Raw genomic sequence first — 27,620 nt, 5'->3', positions numbered from 1 at the left:
TTTAGTGATAAATCCATCATATTAGGGAAAAAAAAACAGAATAAAAGGGAAATAAGTTTTACAAGTATTGCTCATCTTGAAGATGTCTCAGATCATCTTAAAACAAATCTTAATATTATGTAACTTTTCTAGTTTTCGATTCCTAAATAAAGCAAAATTTCCATCAACTTGAATTTCAATAGACAACAAATATAAATACACAAATCCACTAAAATTTACACAAGCCTGTTAAGTAATTAAGCCTCTTCTGGTCTTCATCTTAAACAAATCAAGAAGTTGAGTCCTCTTCAAGCTCCATTTTGTGTATTGTATATTCTCTCTCAAACAACAAAAATTCCTGCATGAAATGTGAGCTTCAACTTTTGGTAGCAGTACCTAATTATTTGCATAGCAGGAATTAACTGAGAAGATAACAAATATATTAAGCCAAAATTTCATCATCGTGGATCCAACTACCCCATCATCCTGACAAATGGGTGTATACTTCAATCTACACTAGCAACGGTGTAAACCTTAAAACATCCTGCTCATGACAAACAGGGGGTATGTCGGCTATAACAGAAGCTAGATATAACTGTCGTCAAGCACTAAGGATGTGGCCAGATGGTAAATGAAGTCGGAGCTGTGGGGAGGATGAGGGAAATCAATCACGGCAACATAACTTGGTCAATAGCATCATAGGATGGGAATAATAACTACTTGGGGCTTAAATAAAGATTGGAGAAACGACAGAAAATATAAGTAGTTGTGGAAGAGTTTGTGAGTGATGCACCAACAGTCATCTTAGTTAATAGGAAAGCTCTATTATCTCTTTTCCACTGTATAAAAGGTAGAAGCTTACCTGCAACTGATTCTGACTGAAGAGACGAAGAAATCCAATTTCAGGATCTGTGACAAGGTTGATCAACTCCTCATGGTTATTAGGTGGATTACCAGACTCCGCAAGTGAGACAGAAACCTACAAAATAGCTCAACAGATCAGAACTGGGAGAACAAACAGACACGTCCTTGTAGCTTTTGCTCTATTCAGACATTCAGCATTGTCAAATGAGATTTAATTGAAAGTTGTGGTTAGCATTTGATTTAGATGATAGCGCACACAATATTATCAATAGTTAGAATTAGTTCCCAAAGAAAGCTCACCTGCATACACCGCAGAATGACTTCAGGGATGCAACACCTACGACAAAGACCATGCACTATATAGGTTGCAGGGCCTTCAATAGAACCATTACTGTCAGAATACCAAGCATCTAATCGAGATATCTCGATTGTAACTCCAGCTTGAAAGCGAACAAGCTCCCCTTTAACAAGAAACAACATAATTTAAGAAGATGACGGGGTAATATATAAAAGAGAAAGGGAAAGGGAAAAAAAGCAATGAGCTTCATCAGAATTCCCGTTTACAAATCATGCCAACTAGTGTGATTCTCATGCAAATGAGCCGTGGAAGAAGTTAGTACTAGCTAAGTAAAAAGAACTGCCTCCAAGTGTTTCTATGGTCCAAAAGGTCAAGAACAGATTAAGATCTGCATAATGAGATTGACTTCAATTGGTAAAAGATCCGATGATGTGTTTTGGACTTATGGTGAACTTAATACTGTAGAACAGGGATTAAAACTACAAAAGTCAAACGATCAAAGGTTTTGACAGTAGCAGATAGTCAAACAACACCAACACCATGTCAATCAAGAGATTTGATATCACTTGAGTTTCAAGGAACCTCATTGGTATCATTGGCACTAATATACAGGTAAAGATTCTTCCCAAAAGTCGGGATCATTGTCTTGATCAATATATGCTATGAGATAAAACATTAAGAGGATACTAATTAATGATAGTAGAGTTCATAAAGCAACTATAGATAGGAAATCGAGAAGCCTGTTCAACCAAATGAAATACAGATGTCATAACTTTCTTTATGTGCAATATACGACCAACAAACTATATACTGAAAATAAAGTAATACCTCGACATTAGCAGAATAACTATTTGAATCAATTCATTGAGCACAATCTATATACTGAAAATATAGCACCTAGACACTAGCAGAATAACTATTTGAATCAATTCATAGACTCATTCCACGAAGTCAGCAGTACCACAAGAGTAACAATGCCAAATCCTCTACTCCATTTCAGTTTCTATGACCTTACTGTCTTTCCACAGGGAGCAAGAGCAGCAATATTGACTGATCATGCTTGAGCTTAGCAGAGTTTTGCCAACATAATAGTCAGATGGTGTGACAAGATGTGATGAGGGTGATTCGAATTCAAAATGTCACTGGGTTCATTAAAAATGTTTTTTTTTAGAAAATTATATTTTCCTTTACAAAATCATCCAGTATTTGGTAACCATATTCTGTGGAATATATATCTCTGAAAAATAATTTTTTTACAAGGTAAATATATTTCCACCAAGTGGTAAAATGATCGAATTACACATGCACAAAAGTCATTTCCTATACAGTATCCCAACTCTTAATCCATAACAGCAGTTCTAATCAACACGACATTGTAGTCAACTGGAATTTGCACTCTTAGTCTTCCATTTGCACCCACTCCAATGTGGTGGAATTTGTTGTTCAAGTAAATAAGTCTATTTTTTGAGATATATTAAAACGTACGTAGATCAAACAAAATGTGGTCTAGGAATCATTAAGTAAGCACCGGTGAAATGAGAGTATAAACACAGAGATAAAAAGAATAGAAAAGAAAACACGTAAGATTGGAGGATAGAAAAGAACAAAGAAGTTGGAAGACAGAAAACTAATTGAGAACTACAAATGAAGATAAGGCTAAAGCAATTTAATATCAAGGCTTAAAATAAACAACCCGAAACTAATGACACTAACTAGTGGCAAACGGGAGAAAAAGATGAAATGCAAAAGAATGACACATAACTAGTGATATTTGAAAGCACACAACGATTTGCAGCTAAAGATGAATGTGGTCCAGAAGGAGCTCCGAGAAGACAATATATCAACGGGAGGCTTTGCCAAACTGGGAGAAGGCTATTCTTAAAACAAGTTCATTAACTAGAAAATCTCATACCTTTAAAACCAGCAGCAAGCACTGCAGCAAGAATACCACCATCATGGAACTTATGTGGCCCAAGCCCATCATTTCCTGTTGCTAAGCAGCGCAATACAACCTCAACACAATAGTTGTCTCTGGACGATATAGAGACATTCACCTGCACAAACATTAACACAATGTCAATCACCAACATTATTATGTTTACGTTGAAGGTCAAAGTCTTCCTAAAGCATAACCAATTGCTTGAGCCCGGTTTAATTTACTGTTGATTTTAATATTTTGTTTTAACAGAAAAGCCTAATAGGTTGTTTGGATTGCCTTATTTTAAGTGATTTTGAGCCAAAATAGCTTTTAAGCACTTTCGGTGTCTTTGGGTAAATTCTTTAAGTGCTTATAAGCAGTTGGTTTAAGCTAAAATGATAAAAATAAGCCAAAAGGCATAATAAGGCTAGAAACTCACTACAGAGGGTATGTGCCCAAGCCCCTATAGCTGAATGAGTATGTGTACTGTCTATTACTCTTATTTAAGTTGACCTGCCTAAATATCAGTGTATGGACTATGATGTTCTATATAAATCGTTACACCAATAGACCATAACCCAGACAGATGTATTCATGTTTTAAGTACATTTGCTAGCTAGCATGTCCATTCTAACATCCCCCAACACCCCTTTTTGGCACTGATATCTTGGCTGAGATTCCATTTTACCATTTCTAAAGCTCACTAAAACTTGTTTACTTTTGATAGGTACCTTGATTGATGGAAAATTAGACCAACATGGTCGAAAACTCCAATACAATTAAAAGTTAAGACACGACAAGAAAGAAGGAGACTCGTGTATAAGACACGTCCTCACTGGAAAAATTAGCATACCATTATTTGGCGATTTAATACTTCTTCCTCACTGACAGAAGAGTAAAGGGCGCTCATTAACGTTGTGCATAAGGTGGCATCGGGAGCCATACAATCACCAGCTGATGAACAAAGCATCGCAGTCGCATGCAACTCCAGGAAAACAGGTTCATCACTTTCCAATACACGATCTTCAGTTGGAACTAACCATGGATTTTCTTGCCCTAAGATACATATTCAGCACATTAACTTTGTGGGAGCCCAACAATTCAACTGTAGAAGGCATACACTTGAGAAGAAATTGAGAGCCAACGTGCGGGGTAAACGAAGAAAAAAAGAGACTTCGCAAGGGGTAGGCAAATTATTATGAGAAAGCAATACATCTTTTAAGACTAGATATCTTCTGAACAATTCTTTCTCATATAGGTTTCGTTCACTCACGTTGTAGAAGCGAGAGTGATGCATCAAGTGTTTCTCTAGCTGCTATAACTTCCTTCTGCTTCTCCTCATCTGAGAGTTCAACTGGTGAAATTTCTGCGTTCTCTAGCTCAACCTTTAGCCAGTTGCGATAAGTTGCATCACATGAATAGAACTCACTCTGATTCGGAAAAAAAAATTATAACGAGTAAATCATACAAGATAGAAGAAATAGCAAGCAAATTAAAGGCATCTCGAGATCTTCTGTAAAATTCCCAAAAGCATACCCAGTCCTGGAACTCCTTTAGATTCTCCGAGAACTCATAACTCTCAATGGAAACAAGCTCATCTGAGAGTTGTTTCAATGGCTCAGCCAGTAAACTGAGCAAAGTATGAGCGCCGATGGGCATTGCTGGAACCCTCCACATTGAAATAAGAGCAAATTCCCTGAACAGCACATTGCTGTGGAAGTAGTTGAAAGTGAATCCCAATTATATGTTGGGGACAAACAGTGAGCAAAAGTGCTTAGGCATCAAAAAGATTAACAAACATCGGTGGAGGGGAGACGCAACAGCACACAAAAAAATTGAGTTTGGGTATGTTGACAAAGATTGAAAACTTTAAAGAAGAGTAAAAAGTTAAAATAAGAACTCCTGCTAGTTTAATGATTTTAAAAAAAAGTACTCCCGCTGATACGTATCGTATACACACTCAATACAGTTAAGCATCAGAACACGTTCAACCAAACGAGTTGCTTCCTATTTGCAGATGGGAATGTACTGTTGGGGTTTCTCTCCCTTAATTCTTTTTTTTCTAGGGGGGGTCTACAAAATTACCTTACCCATCAACTACATGTATGAATCAACATTCACCATTTTATCGTTCATGAGATAACCAATTACAGAGTGGAGGGCATGATCATTTGAGTCGCCTCAAGGAGTAATAAATTAAGAAAAAAAATAGGGAAGACAACTGACCTGTGCATCAACGCCCGGAAAAGAAGTTTCATACTAACAGACGTAGAATTATTGATTGTTGAAGGAGGTGTAAAACAAAGCCACTGAATTACCATAGCTTTCTGAAGGCTCTGCAATCGATGCTGCTCTGCAACATCAGTTTCACTATCATATTTCCCAACTCTGATTTCACGAGACCTTGAAAGAACCCTGTTTAAAATAATTATAATTTAACGCCAAGTCCTTTTACAGAATTCTATTTTGCATTATTTCAAACTCGCGAAATGTGTGAAGAATAAAGGGACCTTTCAATGATCTCCTCAAAACTGCCCTTCGAATCATCTTCTGGAGTGAATGGCAAGTATTCAATAGCAGAAAGGAATATCTTATATCTGACATGAACACTGTCAACATTGGAAAAGCAACAATGCAATCAGACAGCAACTTAAGCCATTACAAATAGTTTAAATAAAAACCTCTGCAAAAGTTCCCTTGTAATGATCAAGCAGAATGAACTGTTCCTGAGTCATGAAAAAAGAACTTCTCGAACAGTATAGGGGTTTGGAGTTTGGACAACAAAAAATCATTATGGTTTGTTTACAACTTTTTGCCCTATTATTTTTGGGCAAGTTCTTATTTATGATGTGCAACAAAAAGTCATTATTGTTTGTTATTGCCATAATGCTTGCTTTTCCAAAAAGAAAAAATTAAAGAGAAAAAAGGTCAGCATTATATAGGTAAATACCTGCTATTCAGCCTTAACTCCATCATATGCACAAACAGATCAATACAACGATGACGAGCTAACTGAGAAGCATAAATCCCAACCAACTCTTCATGTTGCTTTGTAAATAGAAACATAGTATACCTGCAATTGCAGTTCAGACTTCAGGAACAGATAATAATAGTGCTAAAAAATCACAAACACAGGACATAAGAAAATAACACTAAAAATAGTGCAGTACTACTTTGATTTCTTACAAAAATGGAGCAGATATACTTGACACAATGAAAAAAAAAAACAGATGAAGACAAGGGAGCATTTTACCTTTGGCATACTGCTTATATAAAGGAGCATTTTACCTTTTTCTTAATGAAATGATTCCTCACTAAATCAAAACATATGTTGGATTGTCAGTTCTCTGTGGTTCGATTATCTCACTACACAAGGAAGGGAGACCCTAAATGTACCCTTACCAGACTCGTGGCTCAAAAGTTCATTTTATCGCCAACCACACCCATAAAAGTGATCTGACCACTAAAGTCTATCACAAGCCACAACCAAACAACACTATGAAAAAGATTCTAGTCCTCCACCCTCTTCCGTTGTGTTAATACTCTTCTGCAACCACTTCCGTCTATCTAAAGCGTGCACCTCCACTTCAAATCAACACAACTACTTCTGCAGCAAAACCTTGTCGAAAAATCTGAAGACTTCCACTACTAGCCACCCCACTTCCCACCTCACTAAGTATAAACTTTTTGATATTATGTCAAAAAGATTAAGAACGATGATTAAGAACATTGAAGTTGACTCTGTTTTGCCTTCTAAGTATTAAAGTTGATTCTCATAGTTCTTGAAAATCCATAATCCAGATGAATCTCTAATTCTGTTTGTTCTGTGATCCATTGCAACCAGTTGAAAAATACATTCATCAAGGCACTAGGGGAACAAAGATGAAGTATAATTGAAGTGACCTTGTTATGTATGGTCTATGAATTCTAACTTGTTTGAAAGTTTAAGAATGCTTCAAGGTTCATCGCATACAAATCGGTCGAACAATATTTTGCAATTAGTACTAACTTAAGTAAGGCAAACTAGGCAGCTACATAATTCAGAAAGACATCTCAGAATCAATTGAACTACAGACATCGTAAATAAAGCAGCATATAGTATTTATACAAACTGGTTGATAGGTGTTACCATACATTTCCAAGCATTTAGTTTTTCTCTTAAACTCATAATTCGTGCACCACAAATCAAATAAAATAGCTACAGAAAACTTTTAACTGACTTTCCACCAAAACTACATAAGATGCTATAGGCAGTGAATTATGGACATGCTGTCCAAACTGTCATTTTAAAGAAACACATGAGAAGAGATGAAAGAACATGATTATTGATTCCCTATATACCTTCTACATTTATCAATACCACCAAAAAAAGAATATGCAACAGAGTACTTACATGTGAAGAATGAGGTCACCAACCGTCAGTAATTTCTCTCTAAAATCATCCTTCATTTGATCTTCGAGTAAGTATCGGAGCACAAGCACTAAGTGTGCACCAAGGCGCATCATTTGTGGGTCACCATGAGGTCTAAGCGTAAAAAAATGCACAGTCAGCATAAATCACATCCAACATAAACTTTGTTTCCAAGAATTTGTATGCATGCATATTGTGATAGTCTATTACTAAACACATGTATAGATAAATCACCCATGTACTTCTGAGTTCTAATTATCAAGGAAACAGAATATTTTGTAAGATCCAGGAGCCAAAAACAACAAAAGTACTTCTGGAAGCCTAACCCTTTGGACAATTGACATCAGGCAATATATCATGCTAAGTTCAATATAGAGGGGAGGCTCAGTATGTGAAGTGTCTGCTAAAAGATTTTATGAAGTGGTCACACAAAATTAAATAGAGTGCCAAAATAGGTAGAGATCCTGCTTTATCTCCCTCCATCCCATATAAGATGGGCAACTTACTAAAATATTTGTCCGATATTACTTGATCACTTACTAAATCAAGATAAAATTAATTTATAAAAAACCCATTTTACCCCTACAATTAATATGGCCTTTGAAAGTCTAAACAAATTTTGAAGACCCAAGAATTTCTTTTTTCAAGAGGCTAATTCATATGATAAAAGGGCAAATTAGTAAAGTTGATCAATCTATTAATGATTTCTTAATCACCGTATAAAATAGAAAGTGCCCATATAATATGGGATACAGGGAGTACCATTTTAGAAAAGAAACTTCACGTGTTGGACAAGAAAAAGAATGAAACTGAAACATGTAGAGGCGTGTTAATTAAATAAAAACCATGTATTGTTTCTAGAAACTTCCAACATTTTGATGAGGTGGTCTTAAAATTCAATAGTGTTAAAATACTGTCAAGATTCTCAAAGATACTCCCAAGAAGCTTTACAAAGACAATAAGCATTGAAAACCACTGTAGAATAACCAAATCTTGGTGTGTGTAAGCAACAGCAAAATTTAGCTCATGTACAATGAAATGTGAAAGATTTACTTACTTGAAGAAGGCTTCATCATCTTCAGAAGGTGATATCCAAGACCAAATGATGTCCAGTAAACTTGGTATGTCTCCTAACATAAGGTTCATCTGTTCAAAACTTTTGGTTAAAGCTGCAGAACAGATCAGTGCCACTAGAATAGTTGGGAAATGAAACCGTACTTAGCTAATATACACTAGCTTCTTCGTGAGGAAGATGTATTACTCCCTCCGTTTCAAAAAGAATAGCCTATTTTCCTTTTTAGTCTATTTCAAAAAGAATGACCCCTTTCTTTTTTTTGACAACATTTTGATTTCAGCTCCTTTCACGTGGCATGTTTAAGGCCACAAGATTAAAGGGCATTTTGGTACATTAAAGCCTTCTTTATTTTTTAAACTCCGTGTCAAGTCAAACTAGGTCATTCTTTTTTAAATGGATCGAGTAACTTAGAATGACACCAAGGCAAAAGGCAGGATAGATGCCATTCTAATTGCAAACGAAGTAGTAGATTCAAGAATTACCCAAGGAAAGGCAGGAATTTTGTGTAAATATGGTTTAGTGCAACCCAAGCACTGGTTTCAATGAATATACACAATGTTACCTTCTCAAAAAAAAAAAAAAAACTGTACCCAAAGTTATTACCCGCTCAAGTTGCTATATACACAGAACTGTTGGGGCAAAGAAAATGGAAGGAACTAGGCTTTTCTAAGACTGACACAGACCAAGTGAGGAAGTCCTAAAATACTAGATTATGTGGTGCACAGAGATATGGGTTGAGCTGCCACAACAATACATTCAATGTGTACGCATGGTAAATTTGTGACGGGAATAACATCAAGAAATATGCCATCAGAAATTACTTAAATCATAAGAAAAGCCGGACCAACTTTCACAGGCAGTGTTTCTTTAAAATTCAACTCAGCAGACTGTATAACAGCTCAACATCACATAGTATTTACAATTTGTCGCACACTGACGATAAATCCTTTTAATATGCTACACTGCCTTTCTCATCAAGTGTACATAGTGAAGACTTGTATTTAACATAAACTAGACTTCTGGAATTAAGTTATTGTTGCAAATGATTGTGTGTATAGACTTGCACAAGTACATTTGCTGGTAAGATGTATCTTGTAATCAAAAGGGGATACTAAATTTTCCAATTTCCAATAGATCAAAGGGACTAAATAGAGGCTAAAACATATTACTCTGTTATCAAACGACTCTATACCTCAATTTGTCTCTGCTGTTCCTTGCACGATCGAGCAACAACTTCATGCACCGTATCGCTAGATTACAAAGAATTTTTACAGATTTCAGATAGGAAACAGAAAAGAAAAATATGGAGCAAAATCTGGATTGCATAGTTAGTTACCTTGAATGGAGTTTCTGAAGAACAGCAGAAAGGTGCCTAGGTTGCTGATTCACAACTTGAAGTGGCCAACTATCTGGCCCAACAGCTGGCTGAGAAGCGCCATCTGCAAAATCTGGACTAATTGCTTCTTCAAAATTCTTGAAGTGGTCATTTCCACCGGGTTGCAGGCGAGCCAATTCCACATCAACCTGAAAATCAAGCCATGATTTTGCCATGGCCCAGCAAGCAGACTGGAAGAAGAAAATATTGATTTCAGTATCAAGAGCAACGCTACAAATCAAAGAAGAGGCAGAAGGAAAAACAGAGGAGAAGTGGAAACCAAAGCTCCTTATGAAAAATGCAAGCAAATGGTTGAAAATAAGTTCATCCTCCAAACAGAAAGGATGAACCTAAATGCAGCAAAGGAATTTGTGATGAAAGAACAAAAACAGTCTGTGCTGAAATTGTGCTGTCAATACAATCAAACCAGGCATTTCAGTTAAGAAAATGTGCATTCAGATGCAAAAACACAGTTCAGGTTTTTAATTCAAATTCAGTGAGTAGTTCTCCAACACTAAATATCTAATTTCTTAGTCTAAACAAATAGCATATTCATCCATAATATTTTATCAACAAATGTTTTGTCCATTAGTTACTATTGTCGTTCCCTTAAGACAGATATCACAAGCACTGAAACGCATGTTGTGATGCCTTGGTCTTGCACCAAAATGTTGTATAACTATGGTAAAGAACACTCTACTGCACCTAACGTAAGGGCTCAAGTACGCATCAAGAGTGTTGTTGTACAACTACAGTGAAGTGCACTGCACCGTACCTAACTTGAGGACTCATGTCTTGCCTTTAACAACAGTTGATAGAGCCTAGAGGAGTATAATGCAAAGTTGACCATTGGACTATGGAATGGAAATGTGTATCATGTGGTTGAAGAAATTGTTTAAAGAATTGAAACTCAGAAATTTGATAAGATCAAGTAAATTTGTGCAACCAACTAGTCAACTACCATTGCATATTGCTTCTAACTCAAACGCCTGATAGGAATTAAGCACATTGAGGCTGATCATGATCTTTTCTTTTATCAAGTAGAAGATTTCTTGATAATAACAACGCATTATGGCAGTATACAAGAGGTATGCCAAAAAAAGGAGAGACCTACAAAATATGGTTCTCCCCAAAAGATACCCAATCCTCTATACAAACAGGAACTACATGGTTGCACCAAAAGTAAATAAGGGAATAGAGACTACTTCTCAATTGAAGAAAGCTCATGTCCACCGTTCAAAAGCTCTACTATTCTCTCATTCCAAATGACCAACAAAAAAAACAAGAGTAACATTCCAAGTCTTGTGCCTTTTTCTCCTAACTCCACTCTTCCGGCTGAACAACTCCTCCTCGGAATTTGGCATAACCCAACGAACACCAAACCATCTAATCATATCCCACCATGACCTCATGGCTAATTTGCAATGCACGTCCTTGCCTATCTCTTTACATAGGAAACACCAGCTTATGCAAACAACCTTTCTTTTCCTAAGATTCTTCATCGTCACTAGCACCCCCTAGTCGCCAATTACGTGAAGAAGCACACCTTACACCTTAGATATTCAGACCGAATCATAAGGGAACTATCATCTGCCCTAAACAGAAGCTTCTCATAGAAAGACTTGACAGAGAACACTCTGTTATTTCCCAACTCCCAACTCAGAGCATCGGGTCTGATTATGACCTTAATCATAAGAAGATACATTCTAGACGCATTTCCAATAGTAATTCATTACCAGCAGATACGTCAACTAAAGCATGCAGACTGCTTCTAAATCAACTCTATAATTGATTATCACTTTATTCATAAAAAGATACATTCTAAAATCTAGACGTATCTATATTAGTTTTGTGGTTCAATTCATTAGCTAGTAGATATGTTCACAACAGCAGTCCAAGGATTAAGTACATGTGAAGCAATAATCTTTAATCTACAATTCAGAAGTGTTAGTATGTGCTCAGGTTTAAAGATAAAAATGGGCCAGGCCGAAATGATGGGACCAAGACCATACTTTTATATATTTGTTAAGGATATACGTACTCCATTTTACACTTTTGCATCTTTGTTTATCAAATAAGTATTTTATAAATTCCAGAAATAGCCTAGTGTACAACACAATTTCTTTGTCACTTCTATTTTCAAAAAGAATTACTTCAGTGAATAAAATTTCGAGGAACAAATGAATAAGGTTATTTGAGTAATAAATTCATTTAATAAAAATTAAAAAGAAAGTTGAGGACCATCCATCTAGATAACCCGTGATTAGACCCCTCCCTGGGGTTAGGGTCTAGTTTCCGGATGAAGCCTCTTCATTTTAAAGTTTTAATTGGGACCTAGACAGTTTGCCAGATTCTTAGGGGCATCTAGACCCATCCCCTTTTCATGTATATCTAGTCTTTTCTTTCTCTTATTTTCTTTTTTGCTCATTTGTATATCTAGAGTCACTATATGTATTTAGGCTCATTCTATAGAACATACAAATGAACAGGCAATAATTAGGAGTCCTCATAATTAGAGAATTGCATCAAAGAAATTGAATAATCTGATAACATATTGGAGTCCGTCCTGTCCCAATCTCAAAGTCCCCTTCTAGAAGGAAGTTTTCAGTTATGACAGTTATAATCAGATCTGTACAATATCTATAAGACTAGTGAAGTTTCTAGAAGAGACCTAATAAACATTCAGCAAAATTTTCAATCCAACGGCTACCAAACACTTGTAGTATCATGGAGATTAAAACACAGAAAAACCACATTAAGGAATGCAGGAACCTTATACCTCCCAATCCATACATGTTGGAAGAATACGTTTCAGATTACTGCACTGGGCTGCATATACTGCTGCTTCATACTTCCCACCATCTTGATCTGCAATTCTCTTCAATATAGAGAAAAAAGGTTCCATCAGTTCAACTGAAACCAACCCCGGCAACACAATCATATAACAGAGATAGACATCCATAAACCCAACAATCTCTTGCATATAATATGAATAAACAATTATTTTTGGACGAAACAGAAGCTAGAAATGGGAAATCTCATCAATTGAATTCCTATTTCCTACCTCGGAAGCACAATAGCAAGCCCACTTCCAGAGACGCCATTGACGACCAATTCCACTTTCCAGCTCAATGGCCTGTAACGTTCTGTTCTTGCCATTTCTCACTAGGGCTTCCATGGAAGGAAACTGATCAAACCCTCCGAATGGCGATAGTGTTGCAGCTCTCCATGACTGTCAAGTTAATGATTTTATCAGATAAATATAGTGTCATACTTGCCCAAAAAGATTGGCATACCTGTCCAGCTGACCGGCAGAGGCTACATGCTTCTTCCAATCTCCCTGCCCTTAACAGAGTCCAGACATCCTCCAGAAGAGATTCATCTTGTTTCTATAGGTACAAGTAACATACACCATCGGTCGATAAGATATCTAGGCATCATGAAATCCAACAATATAAACTATAAACTCCCTCTAATAGTAGCTACAAAATCATGGTTTTTCCATTTCTTTCCTACTACCCCCCCCCCACACACACACACACACAAAACGCGCGCGCCCCCTTCTTCACATGATTAATTTATAAAGCACGCAGGGAAACCAGAGATGCATCATAAATGATACATAAATTGAAAAGGACTACCCTGAATGTAGATAGGCACAAAGAGGGTGGACGAAGACATGAGATTCCCAGGAGAAAGCTGAAGCATGGTGGTTTATGCCATATCTAAGCCTACGCCTACAGTTCAAGGGATGATACAAGATCTTCTAATAATTCTACATATAGATTCTAGAGATAGTTTTTCTGTCAAAAAGAAAATCCAATAAATTCTAACGATCCACAAAATTCATCAATGATCCCAGAAAGAGATCAGATATGGAGACACATATGCAAATAATTAAGTCAATCTATTTGCAAGACAATACTTTGTCATCATGTAACTGCTGAGCATGTTCACGCGTAGGCGCATCAAAGTCCAAGTGATTAATTGTCTTTGGATTTGAAACACCTTTCTTCAGGAACCGTTGAGTGTGATGCCAAATTCCGGAGCTGGGGAGATAGGTGCCAACGTGAGAGCCTCGTACCTGCAAATGTGATTGAGTACAGCATAATCAGAAACAAACACCATTACAAGATTTCATGAAAAAAGAGAAAATATCTCCTATAGCAAATAGAAACGGCACTGCAGATATGAGCATTGAGCAGTCTCTCCCCATTCATTTTTGGTATTTATGCTAGAGAAATAAAGGGGAGCGTTAAAGCAACAGTAAAGTGTCTTTGTGTGACCTATAAGCCACGGGTTCGAGCCGTGGAAGCTGCCACTAATGCTATCATCAGGGTAGATTGTCTACATCACACACCTTGGGTTGCAGCCCTTCCCCGACCTTGTTAACACAGGATGCTTCGTGACTGGGTTGCCTTTTGTGTGTGATAATTAAACAAACAAATAAACCATCAAAGTCATCTCTCTTACACAGTATGATTTTCGTGCAAACAAGTGAGGGAAGAAAAGGAGAAAAAGATGACATCCGTTAGTTCCAGAAGAGAATGTAGCAAGAGAAAAAATAAGAACTTGAAACTTATGCTGCAATTAGAAAATATCCCAACCGATAAATCTAAGTAGAAAATTGATGTAACATCAAAGATCTTGTCCCAATTACAAAAATCTAGGAACAAAGGCCTTTTTTTATCTATCCGTCTGTCATATTTTTTTTTATTTTTATTTTTTTTTACTTCTTTATTTCATGGATCCCTCATACCGTCTTACCATACCTTTCTAAAAAGCTTTCATGCTCCATTCATCCAAAAAAAAAAAAAAAGATTTCATGACCCAATAATCGAATCCAAAGACTATTTTGGTTTTGGATATGCCATAAAAACAAAAGTATAATCAGTGTGTACAAACAGTGCAAAATAATGAGTATCAGAAAGAGAACAAACAGAGCATATACCATTGCAGCCACAAAAGTATAATCACGGTGTACAAACAGATCAAAACAACGATTATCAGAAAGAGAGAAAATGGAGAAAATGCCAATGCAGCTGCAGAACAGTAATCATTGAAGACAGTACCAATCATCTTCCTTAAACAAAGTGACTCAGTATATTTTTGTTTACTCTCCACATTCCTTCATCACAGTCACAAACCTTAGACTTGAGCTTTTTTAATGGTTTCCTCTGTGAAGTTCACTAAGAAGAAAATCCCCTTAGATTGACTCAATTAACGCTTTACTTAAAAAGAATTTCACCAGATCAGGGACAAAGTTGAGCCAAGTACAAGACCTAACAAGCCAAGGACCAAGACAAAGAAGCATAATTCTGTTGATTTTATTAGGTTTTCTGCGATAGTGCAGGTCTTTACTACTAAACTATTGTCAAATAAATTTGAGCTGAAACAATTACTATAGAAACTCTCTCCTCCCTCAAGAACAGTTTTCAATACTTCAATACATCCTAGACATTCTATCAATTTGGAATTAAGAAGTAGATGATTGATATATCTATTACATCCCAAAGAAAACTCAAACAGAATATCTGTAAAAAAAAAAAAAGAAAGAAAGAAAGAAAGAAAACACAAAGTTCATAAATAAAGGAAGATGAAACTTCTGTTAGCCTGTTTAGTCCCACAACAGTCAAGTCTATGAGCCATTATCTCCCTAAATGATCTTTGACTATATGATCTCAAATAATCCTCACCAGATGAGCTATAATTTTTGTGGTTGCAAATTTGTTTAGTTGGTCCAACTTGTATCCTGCTGTTAATGCGGAACAACCTCAGGACTTTATTAACTCACTAATTCTCGCTTAGATAGTTAGTATAGTTAGCCACAGATTTTTCGTAAACTCAAATGCCATATCTTGTAATTCTTGCATCTTCTTGATGATGTTAATAATACCACTTACTTTATCAAAAAAACTATCCAAGGAACAGGTATTGAGATGCACAAAAACAATGTCATAAATATTTCTAATTAACTCAGACATGTAAGACTATAAAAGGAAATGGAAACATCCCGGTTCTTTGAAGGAATAGAAACGGACGGATAGGGAAGATCACCAAAAATACAAGAACTGCAGAAAAAATGTGCTAAAACCAAGTTAAAATTTGTCATTCACCAACTCATTACCTTTCTATCCAAATCAAGGGCTTTGGAAGCTAATCCTTCAAGCCACTGCACAATGCGGAGGCACAGTTGTGCAGTATGATTCTTCACCACAAATTGGCAAGCTTCTAAGTGTGAAGTAGTTGGTAACTGTATAGAACATCATATGATACAGAAATGTTACACATAAAGGAAACAAAACACACTAAAACAGCAATAACACTAGTTTGTTAACAACTAAAGATACATCACCATGATTAGGTCTTCCGGAAGTTCTTCATTTCCTACAAGAGGATGATGTTAAATTTAAATAACAAGTTGCCACATAAAACAAGAGAGCTAACATCAAACCGATGAATTTGAGCAGGAAACTATTTTCTGCTACGTAAACTTCTGCAGTAAAATGACTGAAACACAACAAAAACATATCCAAGTGCTAATGACATTAGTGGTTTGTTTCTCACAGAAGATCGAAGATTTAGTATACATTTAAAGTGACTCATGCCCACGTATCCTTTTTCAAATGCCAAATGCAGACTACATATTTGCAATCACTTAGGAGATGAACATGATATGCTTTTTGCCAACATACAAGGGAAATGACAAGATCTACATTTTTTGACCTTTTCTGTATCTAACATGAATTCTAATATTACATGAATTAGTTATCTCCAAGTGACAACTGCGCACATATTTTCATATTTTTAGTTAGATGGAAGAAAAATATTCAACCTATGAGAAATGACTTTTTGTAGTCAAAATTATCAAGTTTTAAGTTGACCATGATTCCACTGATTCAAATTTCCAAATTCAATCATGGACACTTTAAAACTACATTGAGAATACCATCTACAATAATGATGAGATTTTCACGATATTTATTAGTATGGCGATTTAAAAAAAAATAATCAAACTGAGTAGTTAAACACAAGTTCATTTGAGTCATATGAATTAAGACGAATGGAGTAACAACTAAGCCTTTCCCAAAGACGCACAAAAAAAAAATTAGAATGGTAACATGCACAATTCTCTCACTACCAAAAGTAAGATGTGGCAAAACTTGTCTAGTGATAACTAAAGAACATAGGTATTAAAAGGTTGACGACTTATAACCTTTTCCATAAAGATGCCACAAGAGAGACCAGGAAGCTGCCTCGTCAAGCAAAATCCGAGCCTTCTGTCTCATCAATTTGTCCTCCATAACTCTGTGCATTTCATTAGAACCATACCTGCAGGAAAAAGTTATAAAGTACTGCAGGCTCACATGAAAATACAACAGATATATCCTCTATTTGGGACTAGATTACAATGATCACAGTAGCAATGGAGAATGTACCATCAATTTCACAAATTTGGCATGTTAGTTTCTTTTGTTTTACTAATTAGTCACTACAACCATTATCCATATCGTTTTTATAAATATAACTTTCTGTAGAGATCAGAGAGAATGAACCATTATTTGAAAGGGACATACTGTTAATTGAGGTATTTGTAAGATATTTACTACGGAGACAAGTTTATCTGCTTCTAGTCAGAGCACATATTTCTATTACCCTTGCTTGCCAGTAAAGACAGATTGATACACTGAGATGCGGAGGATTTACTGGAACCAAATAAAAGGAAGGAAGACTAATTGCTAATTCAGAAATATTTTGGGGACCTCCAACTCAATTGGCTGGAGACACATTCAGGAACAAGCAAATCAGGAGTATCTACAGTCTGGGTTTTAACGAAATGTCCTTTTCTCCTCCTTTTTCTTGAACTACAGGAGAAGTGTAAGAGTTGAAAAATTGTCTTGAAAGAGTAACAATGAGACTCCAAACACAGCAGATTTAAATGATTGCAAAAAGGATGAACCAGGAGAAGAAATACAAGAAGGTTGACAAAGAGCCTTTTGGACCAAAATGGAAAAACTAGTCGAAGATTTTGGGGACTCTCTTAGGCCTCATTTGTTTTCATTAATATTAAGACGTCTGGATTTGAATGCATATTTATATGATTAAGATAGTCTAGATTTAAACATGGAACGATTAAAATTGTATGTTTCCAACATCGAATGTGCATAATTTATTTATGTGTAAACATAATAAATATATACAATTCAAATTTTAAAAAATTTGAAATTATAAAAACATAAATTTAATAAAATAAATTATTCTTTGACTGAAAATTAAACATTCATGTTCGCCAATGATGGGGATAGTTTGTAGAGGTGGTAATGGTTGATATTAATGGCTAGTAGTTGTGATTAGGAGAGGCAAACGAGCGAGTCGGGTCGAACATGAGTCGATCGAAAATGAGTTTAACAAAAATGGATAGAGTAATCGACTCGACTCATATTTTAAATGGGTAAAAACAAGTTACCCAATGGATAACATGGGTAAATATGGTACCATATTATAGTAGAGATCTTACTAAAAACTTTAAAAACAAAATCTTTTTAAAGTTTTTTTATCACTCCACCCCTACCAGCCACCCACCCACCCCCCTCCCCATCCCAAAAGAAAATTAGTTTTTTTTTTATGAAAAAAAAATTATTTCTTTGTACAGTTTTTTTATCAGCCCACCCCTCTATGTTGAAGTTTCTTTTACCACCCCACCCTTCTAAATTAAACCTTTTTTACAAAAAAAAAAAAAGTTGAAGTTTCTTTTACCAGTCCCCCAACCCCCACCACCACTTCTCTTTTATTTTATGAATGAACATCTTTACCCCAATGAACTAACCACTTTTAAATGGGTAAATATGAGTATTATTCGTTTTTTACCCATATAAATTACCCATCCTGCCACCCCATATAAATTACCCATCCTGCCACCCCTAGTTGTGATGGTGGAGACGGTTGGTGTTGTACTGAGATTGGGTGATGGTGGCTGTTGATAATGGTGATGATGGTTGTGACGGTGAAGTTATTTTAGTAGCTGGCAATGTTGATGATGATGGCTGAAGAATGTGTGGTGGTTGACGATTCATTCACGACAGTGCATCAACGGCAGTGGTTATTGTGATGATGAGGTGGTTAGTAGTAGAGATTTGATTGCAGTGACGGTAGTGGTTGATAGTGGCGGTAGCAGTGACAATAAATATAATTAAAATGATGGAATAGGGGTGTACATAGGTCTGTTTGGTTTAGTTATTCCAGATTAACAAACTAAGATGTTGAAGATGCAAGACCAGACTTATAGAATTCCACAAGTAGGGGGTGTACATAGGTCAGTTTGGTTTATTTTTTCATTTACTAAACTAAACCAACTATGTTGTTAATCTGAAATAACTTGAGAGAAGTTCATCTTAGTTTGTTAATCTGGAATACTTGAGAGAAGTTCATCCAGTTTTCACCAAAGTTAAAGAGGATTCAAAATATTTCTGGGGCAGGAATTTGAGATTGTCAATCAGTTCAAAAAGCCCAAGCATGTAGTTGATGATGCTTGAGTATTTTTGGATCAAAAAAGTGCACTGGAAGTAACTACAAAACTAACAAACAAAGCCATAATCAAAACCATATTCTAGCATACGTTTCAGATGAATTGAATGTCCACCTGCCCTTATAGCTTTATTTCAACAAAAATCCAGAGCAGCACTTTTCCATCTCTCAACAATTCATCTCTTTCTTTTTCTTTCTTTTTCTTTTCTTTTTTCATTCATTGAACTCGTCTAACTTAGGATTTGGTCTATTCCACACATTTAACTAAGAATAAGAACAAAGGATTTCGAAATTTGAAAAAAAAAATCAAGTCATCAACGGAAAGAGAGGGATTCGAACCCTCGGTACGATTAACTCGTACAACGGATTAGCAAACCGTAGCAGCACCATCCGCTAAAATTTGTCCCTTTTTAATGCATTTACCCCGAGGAACGAATCCCGTGAAACCATTTCATAGAAGTTCATTGATATCTTCTTTTTATAAAGCAAATCGACTTCGATTCTTGAATAATCTTTCTTTTTCCTATAGAATCAAAGGTAACTTCTGGAAACTCGTATTTGGACCAGTCAACAATATACAAAACACATTGTCAGCTCTCACTAAAAGATATAAACAGTCAAATATAGATATTCAAGTTGGGATAAAATCCACTAAATCAGAGCAACATACGTACCTAATTGACTCTGAGACTTCACGGCAACAATTCTCAAAATGTAATATCAAATCAGGGATAGAAATTAACCCTACAGCAAATAGAAACAGAAACAGTTACATTAAATTATAAAACTTAGTTATTCATTCATGGCATTCTAAGAAAACTTTCTCCTTAAGACTGATAAATTAATCTACGGTGCATTGTCCATATATCTACAGGTCAAGTCTTTCCAAATCCTTTTGGGAGCGCCACCCCAAAATGGGCCCTGCAGGCGCGATCCTGATTTAGTCGGAGCTCCAATGTGGGCTCCGGACACCGGACGGGAAATCAAAAAAAAAAGTCTTTCCAAAGCCCAATTCAGGCCGTGACACTGATCTTTCTTTATTCCATATGCATGATCCATGCCAAATAAAGAAGAGTATGTCTTTACAGAAATAATCCCAGGATTTTTTTGGCCTGGCTCTCTCTCAGTTTCCTATTGAATCCATAAACATGAAAATTAAAGAGCTTGAAATGTCAACTTTAACATCAGATCAGTGTAAGTTACAAGATAACATGTAGATGTCTTGGATACGAGATTTCATCAGAAAAGTAACCATAAGCGCACAGTAAGAAAATCATTAAATTAGTTCTTTAGTCTAGGAACCTAAATAATGAGCATGCAGAATATCCCAAAAGGGAGCTTAATGAACACAAGTTAATTACACAAATCAATATACAGAGCTTACAAATATATATCATGCCTCTCCACTTCTCAAACTGCACTTAGACATTCAAGACAAGAAATTCCTTTTTAGTCCTAAAAGAATCAATTAATCAATCAATCCACTACACTTCAATCCCAAACAATCCTAATAGACTAATAATTTTAAAAAATTAAAATCACAAGAAACTTTTTTGCAAATATTAAAAGAAGAAACACTCAATCAATATGGAAAGTCCATTATTTTCTATTTTTTGGGGGGAAAAGGTCTATTATTATTATAGTTCAATTGTGAATCTGCCAGATCTTATCACAATATTCAAGTTGATACGACAATATGATTCAGCTCTTCGCAAGATTATTTAAAACATATTCCAGGTTCTCTACTCTCGAAACATCATAATTCAAGACATCATATTTTCTTTTTTTGTGGGGGCACTAGGGTAATTTCAAAATGTAAGCCACATAATAAGCAACAACCCAAGCATTTTCTGTTGATTAAACAATTGTGACCTTGCGCTCCATCGAAAATAAGTTAAAACAATCTTTACTAATAAGCACCTTGAAGAGCTGAATCCAGTAGGGAGGCAAATAAAGTAAATGTTGAGTCTCCACTGTCTTGTGATGCATCATACTCCTCCTTGCAAGTTCTAAGGGAAAGGCTTCCACCTCGACGAATCAAATCAGTATCTGTATCTGATATCCCACGGCTATCAAGAGAGGGTCTCCTCCTAGAAGCAGTTTGTATTCCAGAAGGTGTTAGATCAGCATCAATACTTTCAACTTCTTGTTTGATATTCTCCATAAAAAGTGCACCATTCAATCTGTTTTCGCTGATCCTAGCAGCGGATCTTTCCCGATGAGGAGATAAGCTTGAGCCTGAACTCCTTTTCCTGCTCATGGTACCGATGCTTTAGTGCCAGAATGAACTTTTTAAAAAGGAAAAAAAAAAAAAACATTAAGAATATATGTCTAGCTCATAAAAACCATTCAATGCAATGAACCAGCATATAGTTGCTACAAACATACAAGCAAGAGACCTTTAACTACCACAGTCTAAATACTTTCAGCAAAATAGCCGCTGAAGGTCCACTATACACAAATCCACATTCTCTTATAAATTAATAGGAGTATTCAATTGTATCAGTTCAGTTATCTTTCTCCAATGTATTGTTAGGAAGTTCGGTTTTTTCTATATAACCATGGTGTTAGAATAGGAATAAGTATTTCTTACTTAGAATAGGAATTAGAATATGAAAAAGAATAGGAATTCTAGTTGGAAAAGGTTTCCAATGTAGTGTCTATAAATAACCAATGTAGTGTCTATAAATAAGGTCTTCATGTAACAATTTAGATAGGCAATTCAATAATATTTTCTCCAATATTTCTCACATGGTATCAGAGCAATTGTGAGAAAAAAAATTTTAAAAAAAAATAATATTTTCCGGTAACCTAGTTGCTGTCCGGATTATTATTATTTTACGTCACTGTTTTCATAAATTGACACCACCACTAGTTGCGGAATTTCCCGGCGAGTAAAGCCCAGTCATCCCCACCGAAAACCAGTGCTACACGCGCCGCTAGTAGGATTTTCGGCGGCGAACTGTCAGATCCACGCGCCGGCGCGTGACTTTTTTCGGCCAGTTTTTTCGACAATTTTTTTTTCTATCTAAGTCGCCTCTTCATTCTGAGGCCGACTATGTAATTTTTTTTCTGATTCCAACCAGATTCGATCGCCGGAATTAGGATTCAGGCTGTTCCCGACAAAAAAAAATTCGAGATTTGAATTTTCCGACGATCAGATCTCAATAATCAAGATTTTTTTGTTGTTCCCGAGACAAATTTAGCATAATGTCTTTTGGATGTGATGTTTTTGGTTCTAAAAATATAGGGATTGGAAATTCTAGCCCTATAATCACTTCAGAACTTCTATTGGGAAGTTCAAACTATTTATCTTGGGCTTCGTCAGTTGAATTGTGGTGAAAGGGTCAAGGTGTGCACGATCACTTAATGAACAAGACTTATGTGGTAGATGTAAAGGCAAAGACTAGTGAGGAAGATGCAAAAGTCAAAGCACATTGGGAGAAAGTAGATGCTCAATTATGTAGTCTCCTATGGCGTTCGATTGATTCCAAATTGATGCCCTTGTTTCGCCCATTCCAAACGTGTTATACAGTTTGGGAAAAGGCGTGTGCTTTATGCACTAATGACATCTCTCGATTCTATGATGTGTATCTCGATTGACCAACTTAATGAAACAAGAATTCGATATGTCTACTTACTTGGGACAGGTACAGGCAGTCATGGAGGAATTCGACACGTTGATGCCAGTAACTACGGATGTGGAAAGACAACAAGAACATAGAGAAACATTGTTTCTAGTTCTTACTCCTGCTGGACTTCCTCCTGATAATGATTCTGCGCGTGATCATATTTTAGTTAGCCTTACAGTTCCTACAATCGATGAATTATTCTCTCGCCTCCTTCGTCTTGCGGCACCTCATAGTCACAAAGTCGTTTCATCACCCACTGTTGACTCCTCTATTCTCGCATCTCAAACCTTTGAAAAGCGTACATATTAGTCTACGGAGAATCGGCGAGGGGGAGGACGTTTTGGAAAACCTCGATCCAAGTGTAGTCATTGTCACAAGTCTGGACACACTCGTGACATATGTCATATTTTGCATGGTCCACCATCCAGTTATGATCCTCTTAATCTAAAGGAATATAATGAGTTTCTTCGAAATAGCGCAAATACACAGTCATCTCCACCAGTAGCATATGGTGCTCAACCTAATCAACCATCCAATAATGCTCATATTGCTCAGATAGAATATGATGAGTTCCTTCAGTATCGTGCAAATAAGCAAGCATCTCCACAAGTAGTTTCGGTTGCACAACCTGATGTGTCTGTCACGGGTAATTCTTTTGCTTGTGTGTCGCAATCTAGTACTGTTGGAACATGGGTCGTGGACTCTGGGGCTTCTGATCATATTTATGTCGTCTTTGTCCTCTGTTTCCATTCCTAAGACTACAGACGAAGCACTTTCTCATTCTGGATGGAGGCAGGCTATGGTTGATGAGATATCTGCTTTACATAAGAGTGGTACTTGGGAGCTTGTCTCCCTTCCTACAGGTAAATCTACTGTTGGTTGTCGTTGGGTTTATGCAGTCAAAATTGGTCCAGATGATCAGGTTGATCGACTTAAGGCTCGCCTTGTCGCCAAAGGGTATACTCAGATATTTGGGCTAGATTATATTGACACTTTCGCTCCTGTGGCTAAAATAACATTTGTTCGTCTTTTTCTATCTATGGCTGCCGTTCGTCATTGGCCTCTTTATCAGTTGGACCTAAAGAATGCTTTTCTGCATGGTGATCTTGAGGAAGAAGTCTATATGGAGCAACCACCTGGTTTTGTAGCTTAGGGGGAGTCAGTAGCCTTATATGTCGATTGCGTAGGTCACTCTATGGTCTGAAACAGTCTCCTTGAGCTTGGTTTCGGAAGTTCAGCACAATAATTCAGGAGTTTGGCATGACTCGTAGTGGAGCTGATCACTCTGTGTTTTATCGACATTCTATCAGGTCGATGTATCTATTTGGTTGTTTATGTTGATGAGATTTTTATCACCGATAATGATCAAGATGGCATCACCGATTTAAAGCAACATCTTTTTAAGCACTTTCAAACTAAAGACCTTGGCATATTGAAGTATTTTCTAGGTATTGAGGTTGCTCAGTGCCTCAGTCTAGATCAGGCATTGTTATCTCTCAACGCAAGTATGTCTTAGACATTCTTGAGGAGACAGGAATGATGAGATGTAGACCTATTGACACTCCGATGGATCCGAATGTTAAACTTCTTCTGGGACAGGGGAGCCACTTAGTAATCATGAAAGGTATAGACGACTTGTTGGAAAGTTGAATTATCTCACAGTGACTAGACCAGACCTCTCTTTTCCCGTGAGTGTTGTAAGTCAATTTATGACTTCCTCTTGTGATAGTCATTGGGAAGCAGTTGTTCGTATTCTTCGATATATAAAGTCAGCCCCCGATAAAGGACTACTCTTTGAAGATCAAGGTCATGAGCATATCATTGGATATACAGACGCTGATTAGGCAGGATCACCCTCTGACAGACGTTCGACACAAGAAGTTTGAGAACCAGCTGGAACTTGGATTGCTGACTAATCTAATATCCTATCAAAGAAGATGAACTTGCGGGTAATATACTGTATGTAAGACTGACGACTCGAACCTCCACGCTCTTTAGCACGAGATTTTGAGTCTCGCGTGTCTACCATTTCACCACCAAGGCATCTTGAAAGTGAATCGAGGACGAAGTGGTATGAAGTTGCTTGAACCTAGCGCTCGGGAGATTGTGCTCGACCGATTCGAATCCCCCTTCTTCTTCTTCCCATGAAACTGAAACTAAAGAATTCCTTGTAGGGTCAGCTTACCAATCGCTCTATTTTCTCTTTCCTGCCTACAGCTCACGACGTACTTTCCTTTCTTTGAGCGACTGACCTGGAACAGGCCTAAAGCCTTGCTTTATATTGAAAGAAGTCTTCCTCCTTGAGAAGGTAGCCTTTCTATCATTTAGTGGATAACTCCTTGCTCCATTCCGCTTAAGGTGGCGCTGGTTCATACAATGCGTCGCCCGCTCTTGTATTTGTAATAACTTGTCTTGAATTCAATTAAATGTTGATGGAAAAGAAGCAAAAAAGTAGGTTGAGGTTATGAAGTCACTTAGCCGTATACTATACAAAGGGAAAGGCGTCGGTACGGAGTCACGTCAGTTGTGGATATAGACTAGGCTATAAGGAACGGAGTCTTAAACTATGGACCGAGACTACACTAAGGAACAAGTCTATTCAAAGATCCGAGACTGCTAGTGTTGTTGGTGACATTCGTTCCCCGTCCCTACTCTCCTATCTCTCTCACCCTGGTTGGGCTCTGGCTTAGTGTGATTAAACTGTGAATCGAGTCAGGAAAAAGAAGTCCAGCTCCAGGCTTTAAAGAAGAGAAGAAAGACCTGGCTTCAAGGGAAATAGAAGAAGCGAAGGAAGAAGTGGAACTTTGCATAAAGTGAAGATCGCTCGGGGTGAGTAGAAATGCACTGTTTTCCATATCCAAAAATAATAAGATTATTTTTTCTTTCATTGCTCCCCCCAAAAAAAAGAGAGACTGAATTTCTTCATGTGTTTTGTGAAGCGCGAAGCGGAAAAAAGCGAGAGGGCTTGCTTCACAGAAGCGAGAAGCGTGAAGCGAAGCGGCGCGCTTTTTTTTAAAAAAGCGACATTCTAAGACATGAATCTAGGACCTCATGGCTCTCAACTCACTTTATTGACCACTCGCTCAAACCCTAGGGTGTGGGTTTCAAACGTTCATTATAAAACTATCCTCGGTAAGGATTCTCAAAACAATAGTTAAGTAGCTCTTAGGGTTTTGCAAATTCACAACATTAAAGGTGCACACCCTCGACCAATCCTTTGCCAATTTTCTCTTCTTCACTAGCATGCACAGTTGGTGCATCCAAATGTCTCTCTGCTAAAGTTTTCTTTTAACTTATGTGCGCATCGCCTCTTCTGTAAAAGGTCTAGTAAGGTTAATAGACCCAAAAGACCGATAGTTAATTTAGTGCCCCCTTCATCTAATAGAAAGACAGTCATTTGATGTTCGAAAATTGGTTCGGGGTTATGGAGAAGTAGACAGACTTGACTAGGAAAGGTGAACAAATACAAAACTACGACCTTAAAGCCATACCAGAAACAAGTGTCGATCTAAGGCATTATATATATGTCTGCACAGATCGTCTTGTTGTGGCCAATTGGAGCATCAATATAATTGATTGTTTTCTTCAAAAAAACAAATATTTTTTACTAATTCCACATTCGTTATCACACAAGAATAGTAGGTGCAATGGTACTTCATATTAACTAAGTAAAAATTCTAAATCTGGCTCTAGCAAGAACTGTGCCTATTTAGCCCTGCTCACTCTCTCTTTTCACAACACTAACTGTGACTTGTGAGTTCTCCAAAAAAGTTCTTTTCTTTTTCTTTTTCTTTTTTTTTTTTGCTACTGAGTTTGCGTATGGTAGGACTAGGGGGTCACTCCTCATTGAAAGTTTCTTCAATTTCAGAACTCAAATTCGAGACCCTCTAACCAAAGATGAAGAGATTCCAACAGTCCCATCGCACCTCTCAGTGTTATGAGCTGAAAATCAAATACCAAAATGATTGAATAAGCATCAGTCCTCATAATGCAAACAAATCAAGCTCCACCGTTAGATTAAGAACTTCCTACTTCACGCATACAATGCATGAATAGCTATGCAGAAACTAAGCCTACATCAATTGACAGTCATCAATCAATCAATCAAGACCAAATAGTTTAGTTCAGGTAAACCAATCATCACCTTCCAATACTAAATAACTTAGGGGTTCTCTAAAACTAAAGGTTTGCTGAACCTCACTCACATTTGTGAGCTTCTAACCTAGCAAAAATGGAAGCAGGTTTACTTAACTTGAATTTCAACTAGTTTGTGTCAATTACAATCTATATAAATGCAATAGAAAAAACGAAATGGGGAAAGTAAAAATTGCTGAAACAGATACCCGTATCGACGAAATCTCTCTCTTGTGCTTAGATTTTCCGGGTCGAAATAGCTAGGAGATGTGCCATCGTCAATCTCCATCTTCAGAGTATCAAATATTTGACGGCACCGGAAGGCGAAAGGTAAAGCACCGGAGGTTTAAGAGCGGGAAGGGTTTTATCAAACTCTGCGGGACTGTGGGAAGACTTAAGAATAGGTCGT

At 36.8% G+C, this 27,620-nt stretch overlaps 1 protein-coding gene across 1 annotated transcript; it reads right to left on the bottom strand.

The window, feature by feature from the left end:
- Positions 1 to 27,620, bottom strand: LOC107007376 (nuclear pore complex protein NUP107). The gene is made up of 24 exons (XM_015205973.2): positions 27,421 to 27,620; positions 21,366 to 21,697; positions 20,120 to 20,189; positions 17,137 to 17,252; positions 16,276 to 16,307; positions 16,048 to 16,173; positions 13,846 to 14,004; positions 13,217 to 13,309; positions 12,985 to 13,152; positions 12,700 to 12,798; positions 9,882 to 10,111; positions 9,738 to 9,795; positions 8,528 to 8,616; positions 7,453 to 7,584; positions 6,010 to 6,132; positions 5,570 to 5,668; positions 5,286 to 5,474; positions 4,596 to 4,770; positions 4,333 to 4,489; positions 3,913 to 4,115; positions 3,054 to 3,195; positions 1,144 to 1,304; positions 842 to 958; positions 1 to 337 (listed from the first exon to the last, which is right to left on the bottom strand). The coding sequence occupies exons 1-24, from the start codon at positions 27,498 to 27,500 to the stop codon at positions 269 to 271; spliced, it is 3,219 nt and encodes a 1,072-aa protein (XP_015061459.1). The 5' UTR covers positions 27,501 to 27,620; the 3' UTR covers positions 1 to 268.

Source organism: Solanum pennellii, chromosome 12 (genome assembly GCF_001406875.1).
Source record: "Solanum pennellii chromosome 12, SPENNV200".
Lineage (NCBI taxonomy): Eukaryota > Viridiplantae > Streptophyta > Magnoliopsida > Solanales > Solanaceae > Solanum > Solanum pennellii.
Note: the sequence above shows the minus strand (reverse complement) of the source record. Positions and strands in the feature narration are given on the sequence as shown.

What these genes read in the sequence shown, in the direction of transcription:
- LOC107007376 (XM_015205973.2), bottom strand. Translation starts at nt 27,500, where the DNA reads ATGGAGATTGACGATGGCACATCTCCTAGCTATTTCGACCCGGAAAAT. An exon ending in CAACATGTATGGATTGGGAG is followed by an intron (nt 10,112 to 12,699) that starts GTATAAGGTTCC and finishes TTCTTCTTCCAG; the next exon opens with TCTGCTTGCTGGGCCATGGC. An exon ending in AACAGCAGAGACAAATTGAG is followed by an intron (nt 8,617 to 9,737) that starts GTATAGAGTCGT and finishes AGTTTTGAACAG; the next exon opens with ATGAACCTTATGTTAGGAGA.